At 36.8% G+C, this 18,673-nt stretch overlaps 1 protein-coding gene across 1 annotated transcript in view; it reads right to left on the reverse strand.

Moving 5' to 3' along the window:
- igf1ra (insulin-like growth factor 1a receptor) overlaps positions 1 to 18,673 on the reverse strand; it is a 134,540-nt gene that overhangs the window by 109,889 nt on the left and 5,978 nt on the right. Inside the window, exon 2 of the mRNA XM_051134507.1 lies at positions 3,010 to 3,573. Within this exon, the coding sequence (XP_050990464.1) occupies positions 3,010 to 3,573 (564 nt within the window). The remainder of the gene's footprint in view (positions 1 to 3,009; positions 3,574 to 18,673) is intronic.

Here is an 18,673-nt window from a genome sequence, read left to right on the forward strand (position 1 = left end):
TAAGATTATGTTTGATCCACTGATGTCACATGGACTATTTTATCAATGTCCTTACTACCTTTCTGGGCCTTGAACATGATTTGTGTTGCTGTCTATGCAGGGTTAGAAAGCTCTCGGGTTTCATCAAAAATATCTTAATTTGTGTTCTGAAGATGAACGAATGTCTTATAGGTTTGTAATGACATGAGGGTGAGTAAATAATGACAGAATTTTTGGGTGTATTTGAAATCAGCTTTGTGCCATCACCGGTGGAGGACGTTTATACGCCCCTTAGCTTATCCTTGCCATTATCTCTTATGAGGTTTAATCTTTTTCGCCAACATTTGTCCCTGAAGATCAAGGCAAGCTGGCAACAGTAGGAAAATGCTGGGGTGTGATTTTCATAGACAAATTGTTGATTCCTTTGAAGCTGCATGTGGGAACATTGACGGGAAGCTAAACAATCGGACAGGTGGCAGCCCACTGCTTGTTCCAGTAAGTTCTTTGGAGAACACAGATCAATCATTCGGACCATTAGTACATCCTTTCTGCTGTGACTACCAGTCCTCCTCTTTGTTCGGCTGTTTGAGCCTTGGATACAGGTGACTCACACCTCTCCACCTCTGCAAAAGGCGAAAACACGGCATTCAGACACCAGATTACCATACTGAACAGGTGTGCAGGGGAGCAAGTGCTGACACGATGTGGGCGGGACTGTCGGGAAGAGACTGTATCAGCAGAGTCACTGGAAAAAAGGACACTCACGAACAGAGTCGCCCTCTGTCGCGGATCAAATATCCTGGTAGGGTCACCTCCGTACGTCCGAGTCCTTCTCGTGATTGTCAGATTAAAAGAATTCTAACAGCAACAAACAAACAGTCCGGCTATAGCGGAGCGCGTTTCTGAGGAGGGCTGATTTCCTCTGTTTGTTTTCAGGCGGAGGGAAAGGGGGAGGGAGGGCAGCTCTGCGCCGGCTTCTCTGAGCCTGGGACTTGCACGGTCCGCAGGTCTCTTGAAGGCCAGGGGTGGGAGAGCGCTGTAGTGTTTTCATCCATTATGTTTTTCCCACCATTCTTGTGCGCTTGGGAGAGGAAGAGGGAGCAAACATTCATAACGGGGTAGTTCACTTTCCCAGGCATTCCCGGTCAGATGTAGGGGACACACTGGCATGCATATCTTCTGACCTCGAGACCACAGAGATAAGAAGTCATAGAAGATATTTTGGCCACAGCCAGGTGATTTTCCCACATTCTATTGACTCTATCCACAAAAAAGGGCCATTTAGGGCATCAAAGTGCTGTTAAAATATATCTAACCAAACCAACATCCTCAAATTAACCTCTAATTATCAAAAAATGTCTGTTTGATATAAAAAAAGCACAAATGTATAAACTAGTGATCAACCAACATGGGTTTTTAATAGCTGATGCTAACGGCAAACAAAATTGACACAAATTTGACATGAAAGTCCTGCCCCCAAAAAATTCACTCAAAAATAAGGTGCGTAGGAACAAAAAAAACAAGGTGTGAAGGAATCATATACATGCTCACCAAGCCTGCATTTATTTGATCCAAAGTACAGCAAAAACAGTACAATTTTGAAATAGGTTTACTATTTAAATTAACTGTTTCCTATGTGGATAAATTTTAAAAAGCTGAATTTTTAGCATCATTACTCCAGTCACATGATCCTTCAGAAATCATTCTAATATTCTGATTTGCTGCTCAAAAAACATTTATTATTATTATTATTATTACTTTATCTGAAATAGAAATCTTTTGTAACATTATAAATGTCTTTATTATCACTTTTGATCCATTTAAAGCATCCTTGCTAAATAAAAGTATTCATTCCCATTCAAAAAAGGTATAGTAATCGAAAAACTCAACTGTAATTAAATATTGAGGATAACAATAATAAAAAATGTTTCTTGAACAGCAAATCAGCATATTAGAATGATTTCTGAGGGGGTCATGTGGCACTGAAGACTGAAGTAATGAAATTTTAGCTTTGATCACAAAAATAAATTACATTTTAAAATATATTCAAATAGAAAACAGTTATTTTAAAAAGTAAAAATATTTCAAAATATTACAGCTTTTGCTGTATTTTGGATCAAATAAATGTAGGCTTGGTGAGCAGAAGAGACTTCTTTAAAAAAAACTTTAAAAATCTTACTGTTCAAAAACTTTTGACTGGTAGTTTATTATATAAATACAATTTTTGTGATTATTTTGGGTATCAGTCTGTGCAACCAATATGGCTTTTCCAACAGTGAATGTCAACACTGACGTTAAAAAAAAAAACGTATTTTACCTAAAAACCTCACAAAAAAAAAAACATTAAAAACAGAAATGATTTAGTATCTACCGACAAGGCGGTTAGTAGAATTGCTCAAAATTGCCAAATAATCACCCTGGCTAATAAATCATTCTATCACTACTGCCCAGTAAGCCATAGATGAGCCTCAAAACTGTGGCCAAATATCGGCTAATTATATCAATCCATCACTAGTATAAATACATAAGTGCAAAAATCCATAAATCAGCCAACTTCAACAGCAATCAGACAGAAAATGTTTAAGTTACATGTAATTTAGGGCTCAAAAAGCACATTTTTATGGATGGATTTAGCGCAGAGCTCCTTACAGAACGTCACCTCGGGTCACAAAAAACCTTGTTTTGTTTTCAGGACCCTCCATCTTCAGCTACTGTCAATGCCTTTGATGAATTGGTGGACAGTCTAGTCATAACTCTCTCAACACAACATAGATTACACTAACCAAATATTTACCTGACAAGACCATGCCAAAGAGACAGACCTCCAGTTCCCAAGCAAAGCAAACAGTATCCCTCCAACGGTTTAGAAAAAAACTGAGCTTTATCTTATGCAATCTAAGCCTCAATCAGTTTCACCATTCATGTTACTATTCATTCAAATCCCATGTGAAGGAACGATACGCTAAATGCCAGTAGATGTGAATCCATTAGGAATAAAAGCGAGATCAAGTATGGTTGGCGGGTTCTTACCTTTCTGGCACTCGTTTGAGGTCCAGCAGCGGTAGCTGTAGTTGTCATTGAAGCTGGTCCTAATGCACTGCGGTTTATCCTCCATGATACCTGGACAAACGTCGCCGCATTCTTTGGACTGCTTGTTCCCAGCGATGATGTTGTTAAACTCTGCATCCATAATGAGTGACCAGTCCACCGAGTCCAAGTAGCACAGCTCCGGGTTCTTCTCGATTCTGATGGCGCCTCTGGTGATGTTCCTCAGGTTGTATAGGCCAATATCTTTCAGGCTGGTCATTTCGAAGATGACCAGGGCGTAGTTGTAGAACAGGTTGCGTCCTCGAATGACATTGAGGTTGGGGAAGAGCACGCTGAGGCTATCCAGGCCGGAGACTCGGAACAGGAGAAGGTAGTCGGTCACCATGGTCAACTTGGGGAAGGACAGGGTGCGAAAGTGCTCCTGGTTGAGGTTGTTGTTCTTGTCTCCAATGAGGAGGATCTGAAGGTAGCCTTCCACCACCGTGCAGTTCTCCAGCTTCTTGAACTCACTGATGTCATTGCGGATATCGATGTGAGGACCACAGACTGAAATGGAACAGAGGGAAGAGTACAGTTAGACTAATATAATTGAAACATACGTTTCTAAGGGTTCTTTATTAATGTTTTTTACATTTTTTTAATTATTAATAGAAATTAATATCAGAGGATAATCAAGCCGCCTTTTACAACTGCCACTCCCGGACTTATGATTGACTGCGTCTGCACTTCATATTAATGCTGCCGTTGGTTGTTTACCTCTGTTTCAAGTCAACAAAGATCCAAACAGACTCTGTTTACTTTCTTAATGAGATAGTTGACCAAAAAATGATAACTGTCATTAATTATTCACACTCATGTCGTTTCAAACTTGTAAGACCTTCGTTCATCTTCAGAACACAAATTAAGATATTTTTGATGAATTCGAGATCTTTTTGACACTGCATAGACAGCAATACAACTGACACGTTCAAGGCCCAGAAATCTAGCAAGAACGTTGTTAAAACAGTACATGTGATATCAGTGGTTCATCTGTAATTTTATGAAGCTGCACTACCAGTCAAAAGTTTTTGGACAGTAAGATTTTTAATGTTTTTTTAAAGAAGCCTTTTCTGCTCATTAAGCCTGCATTTATTTGATCCAAAATACAGCAAAAGCTGTAATATTGTGAACTATTTTTTTCTATTTAAAATAACTGCTTCCTATTTAAATATATTTTAAAATGTAATTTATTCCTGCGATCAAAGCTAAATTTTCAGCATCATTACTCCAGTCTTCAGTGTCACATGATCCTTCAGAAATCATTCTAATATGCTGATTTGCTGTTTAAGAAACATTTTTACTTTTATGATTATTATTATCGATATTTAAAACAGCTGAGTACATTTTTTTAGGATTCTTTGATGAATCGAAAGATCAGCATTTATCTGAAATAAAAAATCTTTTGTAACTTTATACACTATATCATAGGGCTGCAACGATTCGTCGACGTTGTCGACAAAAATCGATAATAGAAATAGTCGACAATGAATTTCATTGTCGAAGTTGTCGCCAGACATGTTTTTTCCGACCGAGTGGAAGCATTTGTGCGAGTGCGAGAAATTGTTGTGGTGCGACTTGTTTTCATTTCTTTACAAAACTTTCGCTAGCCTAATACTGCCCAGAGTGCTGTGAGCTGATACAGTGACAGTTTCGCCGTTTTCTCCAACATTACACAACTAATTAAACTTGATCTGTACATTCTTCACTTGCAGATTTTAGATATTAGCCGTCAATCACTCCCTGTCACTGACACTGCGCTCCGCTGAAACTCGGAACCGGCCGTTTCTCTCTCTCTCTCTCTCTCTCAACCAACCTCCGTTCCGGATTTGTAAACTACATTTCAGTTAGGGGTGTGTGATATGACGATTTTTGATTGTGGACAAATAAAATGTCTCCACAATCTGCTTTTAAGGAAATATACTATATTTCGTGCTACAGCGCACATTCTGTCAGACGCAATTCTGGCGCCTCCGTCTCCATATACTGTACAACGCGGCATACATTCACATCAAATGATAACTCATCTTCAGAGTTTTACTCACGCAGGGGCGTAATTTCCACTGGGGACACACTTTTCAAAATCCCCCCACTTTCAAATTGTTTTGTTAAATTAATGTCTTGTATTGTAGAATGCACACTGAGCACCGCCGAGAGTTTCGCGCCATCGTTAAAACGAAACCGAAAGTAAAACGCGCGCGCGCATTCAAAAGCTATTTTAATACCCCAAGTTTAGAGAGCGACTCCCCAATGTGCGCAAATTAGGCTACATAACATATCTAGGCTGTAGGCTATAGGTTGTGTAGTTGTATTTAATACAACCTTAATATTCATTTGGTGCTCCTAAATTTTTTTTGGTGCTCCTAACTTGGGGGTGGGAAGTTGGGAGCACCAGTACTACCAAGTAAAAAAGTTCATTTCGAGCCCTGTGCATGGTTTGCAAAGCAGTCCTTGCGTATCACGGCAGCACCTCGGTGATGCACGAACATTTAAAGAGAAAGCACGTCGGACAGTTGAATGAAACTGACTTGGTTTGACTCGCCTCGGTAAGATTTAAATAACATGGAAGCCAATACGTTTTGTTTTGGATGTACATTGTACATTTTATAAGCGTCCTTTATAAAAATGATAGAGTGTCTTTATTTATGCATTTATGCCTGTACTGACCGAGCACTGTGCCTAATTGGTTTTAGACAGGGCATTTTATTTACTTTTAGTATGAATCGGCCTATCAGCAGCAAAGTTCAATAAACTATGCATTTTTCATTGAAGTACCCCCTTCTTTCTTGTGTTTACTATCATTTTCCACAGAATTAAAGCAATCTCATGCTAAATTTTAGAAAAATTTAATAATTATTCGATTAGTCGACTAATCGTTTCAATAGTCGGTGACTAGTCGACTATTAAAATAGTCGTTAGTTGCAGCCCTACTATATCATTCAAAAGCTTGGAGTCACTTTTTTTTTTGGAAATAAACTATAAAAATTAGTACTTTTATTTAGCAAGCATTCTTTAAATTGATCAAAAGTGATAATAAAGACATTTATAATGTTACAAAAGATTTCTATTTCAGATAAATGCTGTTCTTCTGAACTTTTTATGCATCAAAGAAACCTGAAAAATCTACTCATCTGTTTTCAAAATAAAAATAATAATAATAAAAACAGTAAATGTTTTTTTGAGCAGCAAATCATAAATTTAGAATGATTTCTGAAGGATCATGTGACTGGAGTAATGATGCTAAAAATTCAGCTTTGAATCCCATTAATTAAATACATTTTTAAATATAACAGTTATTTTAAATAATAAAAATATTTTAGAATTTTACTGTTTTGCTGTACTTTGGCTCAAATTAATGCAGGCTCGGTGAGCAGAAGAGACGTCTTTAAAAAAACATTTAAAAAACTTACTGTTCAAAAACTTTTGACAGGTAGTGTACAATACTTTGTGTGTGCAAAGAAAACAAAAATAACTATATTCAACAATTTCTTCTCTTCTGTGTCAGTCTTCGACACATGTTCAGGAGAGTAGCAAAAATATCTTAATTTGTGTTTTAAAGATGAACGAAGTTCTTAAGGGTTTGGAACAATATGATAGTAATTACTGACAGAATTTAAATTTTTGGGTGAACTAACCCTGTAATTTTTAAGATCTAAAAATTTTGTTTAAAAATAACATATATGGATGAATCGTTCACAATAAGATCAAAAACATGCGTATAAAAAATAGACAGGGTGAATTTTCCTTCCATGTCAACTTTAACCAATCAATATGGTCCACATTTTCATGAGCAGTACTTTGAAGAGCGATAAAGACCTATATTATGCAAATTCCCAAAAAGATAAGCAGTAGCATGAACCCAACAAACGGGACATTGTAAAAGGTCAAGAATGTTTATATTCTCACTACAGACCATCTACAGTGAGAAAAGTAATTCACACCATAATAACAAAACCAAACTGCAAAGTGACCCCCCCCTCCCCAGGTTAAGTCTGTGTCCTGGAAGGCAAAAGAGATCGGCAGAAGAATAGTCTTGACATATGAGCTCCTTTGGCTAAACCTTTTATGTTCTTAGAGAGGCTTAGGTCACCTTCTCTGATAGAGACAATATCACAAGGCCTCTATGAGACAAATGGAAAAGCTTCCCCCTGCCACGTGAAAAAAACAACACGACCACGGCTGCCCGAACACATGGTCCAGTACAGAAACAACCTTATCAATCTCTCTTTACAACCACGCTCTAAATAGCCTTCTGCGAGCCACAGAAGACAGTGAACTTTTGAGTAATGGGGGAAGGTCAAAATTTCAACAATCTCAGATTGCCTACTGTGCATTATTCTGACAGGAGTGGAAACCGCTTTTCCTGACACGAATTTCCTGCGAAAATGACACGCTTCATGAATCTAAATCCCATCTGAGGTTACTCCATAACCGGTGTGCCAAAAATAGCGAGTGCGTTGTTTAAAAAAGATCTTTATTTGCTCCTCACAGTGTATTACGCTCATCCAAAATTAGAACGGAAATGATTGCTCCACGAGAAAACAGTATTTGCTTTCCCTGTATCATCGCAGATGCCCCAGGGCTGCACTTGGGAGTCACGGAGCTGCATGTCTCCTTTGTTTCATTGCGGCATTTTTTCTCCTCCACAATCCCGGGAGAGGGAAGAGAGCCGAAGTGACTCACACACAAAGGCTAATTTGTTTGTTGGTAAAGAGAAACTTTAGTCTTCAGTTCCGGTTGGATCCATTAATAAATTCAGACGGTCTGGCAAGACACAAAAAGGAGGGAGACAGATAGACAACAATATGGTGTCAGTTAAACAAAATTAGATGATACTAAAGTATAAAAAACACTTGACAGCATGCCAAAACAGCTGAGGTTATGCACTGAAAACATAGAAACACACACACACACACACAAAAAAAAAAAAACTTCCCTCACAAACTGAATAAGAAATATGTGCAATGCGCTGAAACGAGTCTCACATCTCTAAAACTGCCACACAAGCCAACTGACACAAACATCCCCACCAGTTGGCCTCCACGTTGAATCCTCCAGGATGATCCGAGGCCAAAGAGCTCAACCAGTTCCTATTCCTCTTACAAAGATCCGGCTCCTCCGTAAACACAGCCAGTCAGAGAAGCATCTGAACCCTTCTCCACCCTGTCATGTTGGTGTTGCTTTAAGCAGGTCAGATTAAACGATCCAGTGCAACTAGGCTGGAGAGTTTCCTTCTAAAAGCAGGACTACATATTTTCAAAGATTACCCTGAGGAAATACGGACTTGAAGCTCACTTTTTAAAAAATTCTGCTTGCTTAAACTCGGAAATCTCTCTCGCTCACGGTTTTATTCATAAAGTTTGTTTTTCTGCTTTCCAGAGGAAATAAAATAATTGGAAATTAGAGTATAAACACACACTAAAAAGTCTGAATAGATGGTAAATAAAAAGAATAAGCCAAAACTCATTGTGACTGGAATAGGACAATTATCCAACCATTAATCGGTATAAAATGACTGCTGCTTGGCAATGAAGCTTCTTTGTTTATTCAGGCTAAATTTTGTTATTATACTGGATAATCCATACAGTTTAGCAGGTAGAACGAGTTAGGATTATGTAAAATACAGCATGATGCAGAACAATCTCATTTTAATGTTAAGTATATAATATAAAGTGCTCGTTCTAATGATAAATTTATAGTTAAGCCACTCAAATCTGTATTTTGAAAGAAATGAATACTTACTTATTCAGCAAGGATGCTTTACTGTCACTTTTGACCAATTCAAAGACATTTATAATGTTACCAAAATAGGTCTGGAATATTTTAAAATATATTAAAATATAGAGCTTTCAAACGATTAATCGTGATTAATCGCATACAAAATAAAAGTTTGAGTTTGCCTAATATGTTTGTGCACTGTGTGTAATTATATATATGTATGTATATATACAGTGCCCTCCACTAATACTGGCACCCTTGGTAAATATGAGCAAAGACGGCTATGAAAATAAATCTGCTTTGTTTATCTTTATGATCTTACATTCAAAAAATTCACAAAATGCTAACCTTTCATTGAAGTAAAACAATTAAAAGTGGGGGGAAACTTACGTTATGAAATAAATGTTTTTCTCATATGCATGTTGGGCACAATTATTGGCACCCTTAGAAATTATAATGAGTAAAATATCTCTGAAGTATATTCCCATTCATATTTACATTTTTTTAGCACACTAGAATGATATTGTCCAGCAATAACTTCCTGTTTCACAGGATTATAAATATGAGGAGCACAAAGGCCAAATTTCCTTAATCATCCATCACAAGGAATAAAACCAAATAATATAGTTCTGATGTACAGAACGAGATTGTTGAGCTTCACAAAATAGAAAATGGCTGTAAGAAAAGAGCTAAAGCATTGAGAATCCCAATTTCCATCATTAGGACAATAATTAAGAATTCCAGTCATCTAAAGATGTTACAAATCTGCCTGGAAAAGGATGTGTGTCTATATCGTCCTAATGCATGGTAAGGAGGAGAGTTTAAGTGTCCAAAGACTCACCAAGGATCACAGTAGGAGAATTGCAAAGATAAGTTGAGTCTTGGGGTCAAAAGACTAAAAAAATATTTAAACAGCCCCGACGTCACCAAATGTTGTTCAGGAGGGTTTCAAGAAAAATCCTCCTTGCTCATCCAAAAACAAACTCCAGCGTATTTAGTTGTCAGACACAACTTGAATTTCAAATGGGACTGGCTTCTGTGGTCAGATGAAACTAAAAAAAAAAAGAGCTTTCTGGCAGCAAACACTCAAGATAGGTTTGGTACAAAAAGTACCCCATGCTCACAGTTAAATATACTGCTGGATCTTTAATGTTGTGGGCTTATTTTCCTGCCAGAGGTCCTGGACATCTTGTTCAGACACATGGCATCATGGATTCTAGCAAATACCAACAGATAAAAAAACGTAAACCTGACCTCATCTGTTAGAAGTTTTATAATGAGCTGTGGTTGGATCTTCCATCAGGACAGTGATCCAAATCAAACATCAAAATCAACACAAAAATGTGTCACTGAGCATAAAATGAAGCTTTTGCCATGGCCCTAACAGTTGCCTGACCTGAACCCTATAGAAAATGCGTGAGGTGAACTGAAGAGAATAAGCACCAGCATGGAGCTGGTAAACTGAAGGATCTGAAGAGTTTCTGTATGAAGGAATGGTCTCTGATCTCTTGTCAGGTGTTCTCCAAACTCTTCAGGCATTAAAGGAGAAAACTCAGAGCTGTCATCCTGAATAAAGGACGTTGCAATAATTGGGTGCCAATAATTGTGGTCAACATGAACTAAAGCAAAACATTTATTTCATAATAAGATTTTCCCCCTGATTTCCACAGTTTTATTTAAATGATAGATTAGAATATTATGATTTTTTTAAATTAAATATTAAAAAGATAAACAATGCAGATTTATTCTCACAGCCACCTTTGCTCATATTTACCAAGGGTGCCAATATTAGTGGAGGGCACTGTAAATACAAACACATTCATGTATACATTTAAGAGAAATATGTTATGTACAAAATATTTTTATTTATATATTATATAAATTATATAAAAGTTATAATAAATACATGTAAATATTTCTTAAATATATACATGAATGTGTTTGTATTTATATACATATAATAATTACTCTCAGTACACAAACATCTATTAGGCTATTAACTCAACCTTATTTTGTATGTGATTAATCGCAATCATTTGACAGCCCTAATTAAAATAGAAAACAAGTATTTTAACTTGTTATAATTTTTAAATATATTTAAACACAGGAATACATTACATTTTAAAGTATAACAAGTATTTTTAAATTGTAAAAATACTTAATATTTACCAATAATTAGGGCTGGGTTTTGATACAAATTTCATGTTTCAAATTGATACAATATTGATTATTTTGGATATATATTAGGTATAGTACATGCCAAATTTTCTCAATGGAAAAAAACAACAAAAAAAACTCAACTGATGCTGTAAAATACACATGAGAGTCTGTTGGTACTACATTACTGTAATATTGAAGGTTAATATTAACTAATTTGTATGCGAATGCTTAAATTACCCTCAGTTAAGTTTTTATAATAATAAAGTTACAATAACATAATTATATTTGTACTCCAATTCATTTTTGAAATAGAAATATTTGAAAAGATTTAAATGGTGGCTTTACAAAAATCAGATTTATTCAAACATAAATTGTGACCCTGGAACACAAAACCAGCCATAAGTAGCAATAGCCAACAATACATTGTATAGGTCAAACACACTTCTACAACAATGCATGGTTTATCTGAATTTTCTTATTATAATTTTCCTTATAATACAGTTTATAATAATGCAATGCCTTTATCACTGCTTAGAATACTACGAATACTATGCTAATTCTGTGTAAAAGCCACATCATCTCACAGAAGGATTTATTTCAAACACTTGACTAACCTTACGAAGCGAGTTTGGAGTAAAAACGTTATTAAATGTAGTATTTTCACATGCTTTCAGATGTAACAGCATTTACTACACAGAGCCGTAGTTCACTGAGAAGCTACACAAACAGCTGTCATTATTGCAAATTGCCTTCCTTCGATTTCATAATCGTGTGATTAAATCGTCTGCGTTAATGACCGCGATATAGCGTAGCTTTTCAGTAAACTACGGCTCTGTGTGCTAAATGCTGCTCCATCTGAAAGCACCTGCTGGAGATTTACTACTGATTACACAACCAGCTTCACTGAAAAATGTGCATGACAATCGCCTTCCATTAATCGTGCAGCCCTATAAACAGTGAAAAATTATAATGAATATGTTATGTGGTGCATATATTTATAGTTATACTCTCTTTGTCGGCGCCAACAGCCTTGTTGTTAGTGCGTCGACATATAGCGCCACTGCACTGCAGGCGACCCGAGTTCGAATCCCGGCTCGTGGACCTTTCCCAATCCCTTCCCCTTCTCTCTCCCACTTCGCTTCTATCCAAATAAAGGCATAAAAACGCCGAAAAAAAGTTATACTCTCTTTTAACATACCTTCAGATGTTTATTCACGTTTATTACATGCTGAAACTGGTATTAAAACAAAGGGCATGATGAGTTCATGTGGATTTTGCATTCCCACTTCTCTTAAACTGAGACGATACAACGAAAAAACAGTATTTATTGTTTGAATACTGTGATAAAACAAACAGAATATGGAATATGAGACTTTGTTTTATATCAAAAGTAACAAAGCACAAAAATTATTGCAATTTATTGGACGGGAGGAGTGCTACAATGCAGCGTTCATTAACTGAAAACAGGCTAAACTAACTGATAATATCATTTTGTAAAAATGAGAATTGATTAAAATCGAGAAATGTATTTTTTTTTTTAACTCCTGCCCTAGTTTTTATAAAAATAATGCACAAAAAAAACCCAAGCCTATTGGTTATCACACACTTTAGCGTAAAAAAAAAACATTATTAATGGTAAGAAAAAAAAATAATATTACTCAGTCTCTACTTTCTATAAAATTGTTCCTTACCGCTCAAAAAAACCATAACAAATTGAGTTGAGATTGTGTGTAGTCAAAAACACAAGTGAACCCCTCATTGGCCGCAAGATATATGAGTGAGGACATATGTGGCTTATTCTGTTCGAATCATAACCTCTGGGGTGCAGATTAAATGACAATTACAGTCATTATGACCTACTTGCATCACACTGGCCAAAGCTAATATTGTGTCAGTCATCTGAAATGAAATCTCAGAAGCGCTACACTGGGAATTATGTAAATGCGCGTTTGAAACAGTCGCAAAAGCTTATTGCATTTTTTAAGAGAAAGAAACATAATACAAAGGAAAGCTCCCACATCCTTCCCACAGCACCTCAGCAGTGAGCAGCAGCGTTAACGTCCTCAAATCATTTTCCCAAAGAGGATTGTGCTCAGCTCTGCGTTCAGCTATAATCATCAGGAATCAGTCCATATTACCTGGCCAATCCTCGCTGAGAAGTTACAGGCTCAGCTCTCGTTCATGTCACCTGCACTCGCTGTCTTACCAAGATGCAAAATTCAACTGTGAAACAAATGCGTACAGTGTTTGTCTTTCTCCACAAGCAAACAGTAACCCAGGAGATTCATTCACTGTGGATTTCACACCGTGGTACAAACAGACTGGCCTGAAATCCAACTCCTGCTGTTTGCATTTGATAACCTTTTGCTAGCCGTCCACAGGAATCCCTGTAACATGAAATAGATGAGGGAAAAAACAAGACTTCTATGCTGTCTTTCTTAAAATCACCAAACACGTCTGTCCATCAGGTCTTATTTCCAAATGAAAAAATGCACAGCTATTTATTTGAAACCAAAAACCCCACACTGCAGTACGTCTTAATTGCAGCTGTTAAAGTGACCTAAAAAATGACGACCCTTGTGGGACCGATTTATATCTTCAAGAGATTATCAGAGGTTACTGAAACCACTTTAAGTAATCGTTCTCGGAAAACAACACAATTTTAGCAGTTTCCCGCACTTCAACTGTTATCTGGTGGAGCGTTGTTGGGCGACATTAAACTCTTCCTGCGTTTGATGCCCAGTTACTCACAAGATAAGGAGCTAAATCCACTTGAAAGTGAGTATCACTATGCAGAGCAGTAGGTGTGAGAACTCTTAAGGGTGCACGTAAGTCACATCCAGTCGCACATTTGACTGTTTGGAAGAATATGTGAAAAATATGAAAACATACAGTACTGTTCAAAATATTGGGGTAAGTAAGAACTTAAAGTTTTTAAAAGAAGCCTATTATGCTCACCAAACCTTTATTTTTTATTTGATAAAAATATTAAAAATAGTAATATGTAAGCTTGAACCACAAAACCAGTCATAATGGTACATTTTTTAAAATGCACCACCTAAAAGCTGAATAAATAAACTTTCCATTAATGTATGATTTGTGTGTGCAATATTTGAAAATCTGGAATATAAGGGTGCAAAAAAATAAATATATATATATTTTAATGCATAATATGGCAATGCATATTACTAATCAAAAATTAAGTTGATACATTTACGGTAGGAAATTATGGAACATGATTAATGGAACATGGTCTTTACTTAATATCCTACTGATTTTAGGCATAAAAGAAAAATCGATAATTTTGACCCATGCAATGTATTCTTGGCTATTGCTACAAATATATCCATGTTTCTTATGACTGGTTTTGTGGTCCCGAGTAACATATTTTGAAATATTTTTATTATAAAAATAACTGTTTTCTATTTTAATATATTTTAAAATGTAATGTATTCCTGTGATGGAAGCAGAATTTTCAGCAGCCATTCCTTCAGTCTTCAGTGTCACATGACCCTTCAGAAATCATTTTAATATACTGATTTGATGCTCAAAAAAACAGTTATTATTGTCAATGTTGAAAATGGTTGTGCAGCCTAATATTTTTGTGGAAACTGTGATATATTTTTACAGATGATTCTGTGATGAGTAGAAACAGCATTTATTTGAATATCATAAATATATTTACCGTCACTTTTAATCAATGTAAACAATTCTTGCTGAATAAAAGTATTAACGTTAACAATATTAACAAGTATTGTTGATATTGGATATTACACTGTTAAATGTAATTTCAGCATATCTCAGGTTTTATACTGTACATTATAATGCTGTGATGCCTAATTTGACTTGTAGCATTTAAAATGATTAGCTTTAGTTTTTTACTTTTAATTTATTTAGACAAACTAGCACAGAATTTTGGTTATCGGCCCTAACAAGAAAATTAATTATCTGTATCAGCTAATCAGTATCAACCACATTTGTGTCTGTTGCATCTCTCATTTTCACTTTGTTGAATTATAGGGCTTAAAGTGACAGTTCAGCCAAAAATTAAAATCCTGTCATTAATTACTCACCCTCATGTTGTTTCAAACCTGTAAGACCTTCGTTCATCTTCTGAACACAAATTAAGATATTTTTGATGAGCTTTCTGACCCTGCATAGACAGCAATGCAACTGACACGTTCAAGGCCGAGAAAGGTAGTAAGGACATTGTTAAAATAGTCCATGTAGCATCAGTGGTTCAACCCAAATTTAATGAAGCTACGAGAATACTTTTTGTGCATGAAGAAAACAAAAATAACTTTATTTTAACCATTTCTTCTCTTCAGTATCAGTCTCGGCCACCATTCACAAGAGTACCAAGTCGCATGCATGGTAGAACATCCATCTCTCTTAGTTCATCATCTGTATATTCTGATTCACATAAGTTTGTTTGTTTAAAACGACACAAGGGTGAGTACCTAATGACAGAATTTTCAGTTTTGGGTGAGCTTTCCCTTTAAAGATACTTGCCGCCTAGCGTGCGTGTATTTCCGCGCTATTACTTGACCCCTATCTTTCGTAAACCTCTGCCTCAGCAACATACCATGTTGTTCCATCTTTCAGTCCGAGTTTTGCTAGCTGAGCATGCGAGGGGGGGGCCAGAGGTGTTGTATTACTAGTTGGGCTCTGACATATGAGCTTGTGCTTTTGAAGTGAGAGCCATTGAAGGGAAGTGTAGCACCAGACCAGTGGTCAGATGACTTCCAGCATGTGGGGGATTAAACAGCAGTTGAGGTGGCAGGTGTGAGCGCTACGGAGCACAAACCAGGATCTTGGTCATGCTCCCCTGTGCCCCCTTACTGCGGGGCTGACTCAATACCCCCATCGCAGAGGTCTAATACAAAGCGCTCTTTGAAAGCGGGCCAAAAAAGAGGAATTAACTCTAAATGACAGCGTTACGTTGTTTTCCGCAAGAAGGTGCAGGAAACGCACAGCCTCTATAAGTGCATGTTGAAAGACACCTGGCTGGTGGCGTTTAAACCTTGGACGAATTCCAAACAGTCTTTTTACGGCCTTGAAGGGCACTATGGGAAGGTGACGCTACTGAAACGGTCTCCAAAACAAAAGTTTGTTATTGAATGCATGCTTAGATCACTTCCAGAAAATAACGGATTCAGTTCACTTCCAGAATAAAAAAATTCCTGATAATTTACTCACCCCCATGTCATCCAAGATATTCATGTCGCTCTTTCTTCAGTCGAAAAGAAATTATGTTTCTTCAGGAAAACATTTTAAGAATCATCTCCATATAGTGGACTTCTATGGTGCCCCCAAGTTCGAAGTTCCAAAATGCAGTTTCAATGCAGCTTCAAATTGTTCAAAATGATCCGAGCGGAGGAATAAGGGTCTTATCTAGCGAAACAATCTGTCATTTTCTAAAAAAATTAAAGTTTATATACTTTATAACCACAAATGTCCATCTTGCACTAGCTCGACTTCAGCATTAAAGGAGAAGTCCACTTCCAGAACAAAGATTTACAGACAATGTACTCACCCCCTTGTCATCCAAGATGTTCATGTCTTTCTTTCTTTCTTTCTTCAATCATAAAGAAATTGTTCTTTGAGGAAAATATTTCAGCATCGCACTTCCAAAATGCAGTTTAAATGCGGCTTCAAACGATCCCAAATGCAGTTGTAAACAGTCCCAGCCGAGATCGTTGGGATCATTGTTGGGATTGGCTGGGATCATTTACAACGGCATTTGGGATCGGTTGAAGCCACATTTTCAAAGTTCAAACTCGGGGCGCCATAGCAGTCCATTATATGGAGAAAAATCCTGAAATGTTTTTCTCAAAAAACATAATTTCTTTACGACTGAAGAAAGAAAGACATAAACATCTTGGATGACAAGGGGGTGAGTACATTATCTGTACATTTTTACTCTGGAAGTGGACTTCTCCTTTAATTTAGTTGGCAAACAATTTTTGTCAGCGACATTTTTTCACCTCTGATAACGAAACAAGAACTTGTTTTCAATGACAAAAACTGATGATGATCTATTGACATTTTCGTTAAAGAAAAAAAACAAGACTGCTGCATGTCTCATAAAACAAAAAAATATCAATATCTGGGAGTACAAAAAGAGCAGACATATGGATAAATTTGACGACACAAAAGAGAACTCAACTTGGTTTGGTTTTCTAAGTGCAGACACCGAAACTGTCTCTCACACAGCACAGAAGTACTCTTTCCCTTTGCATGAACAGAGAAATACACACAAAATGATGTAGAATAGTCCATTTTGGCAAGTATTCACATAAACACTCGGTTACGTCTTATGTGAACGCAAACTGTAGGGAGAACATCAGACGTGTATCAGTACATTGTGTCAGTGTATCCGTTTTTTTAAGGGACAGCAGCCTAAGTGCTATTGTCTGTGGCATTGATGCTAATCAAGCAACAAAAGAAAGAAAATCACTCCCTACTCTTGACTGAATCACATTAGTAGCCCTAATAAAGATTAATCAAAAATTATATAAATAAACATGTCTGAAGTGGTTTAATTTAATTGCAATATAAAAGCATGTTGCATGTCACAGCAGTTAAATCTGTCTCTATTGTCATGAAACCATAACATCAAACCTATACAATGAGTTTGGTAATTTTAGAGAAATGCTTAATAAATGCATTACACTGTAACAAAACCCATTAGATTTTAGCTGACTAAATCTACTGTAGATTTAGTCAGCTACTGATATTTAATCAACTAAAACTAGACTAAAACTAAAACAATTCAGATGACTGAAGACTAAATTAAAATTTGCTGTCAAAATTAACAATGCTCGACTGCACACATTACGTAATCACACTGGAAAGGTCACACGGGACGTAGGCGGAAGTAGCAACCCATTGTTTACAATGCGAACATGCAAAGACAGTCAAATGTCGTTACAAGAGAAAGGTAAAACAACGAAGAACTAACCACGCAAGACCTTTCCAATGTGATTACGTAACGCATCAAGTCATATCACAGAGCTAGTGCGAGATGAGCATTTGTGGTTAAAAAGTATATAAATGTTTATTTTTTTAGAAAATGACCAATCGTTTTGCTAGATAAGACACTTTTTCCTCAGCTGGAATTGTGTAGAACCCTTTGAAGCTGCATTGAAACTGCAATTTGGACCTTTAACCCATTGCCTCCCACTGAAGTCCACTATATGGAGAAAAATCCTGGAATGTTTTTCTCAAAAACCTTAATTTCTTTTCAAATGAAAAAAGAAAGACATGAACATCTTGGATGACACGGGGTGAGTAAATTATCAGGAAGTTTTTATCCTGTATGATTAAAGTAAAATACACATTTTTGGGTGAACTATCCCTTTAAATGACAATTAAATAAATAAATCACACTGTGGGAAGCTGTCAGTGTAAGCACAACTGCACTCCCCGTGTTCGATGGTCTACGGGTGGTCACGGCACGCAAGCCTACTTTAAATTAACATTTAATTAAGCATATACCTCATCTGGCAGCTCACTGAACCTTTAAGATCGTTCGACTCCAGCAGTGAACATGCAGGCACGAACTAGCACAGTGACACAGATTCGGGGCAGCGGGAGTGACTCAGAGCTCTGTGTGGCACCGGATGAACAGGCACGAACGCTCCCACACTGAGGATGAAGCACAACTCAGCAGAGCCAGAACATGGGAAGAAACACGAAGAGCGAACGACAAGCGTTGGTCACTACGGCG

The sequence above is a fragment of the Labeo rohita genome, chromosome 18, assembly GCF_022985175.1.
Source record: "Labeo rohita strain BAU-BD-2019 chromosome 18, IGBB_LRoh.1.0, whole genome shotgun sequence".
NCBI classification, from domain to species: domain Eukaryota; kingdom Metazoa; phylum Chordata; class Actinopteri; order Cypriniformes; family Cyprinidae; genus Labeo; species Labeo rohita.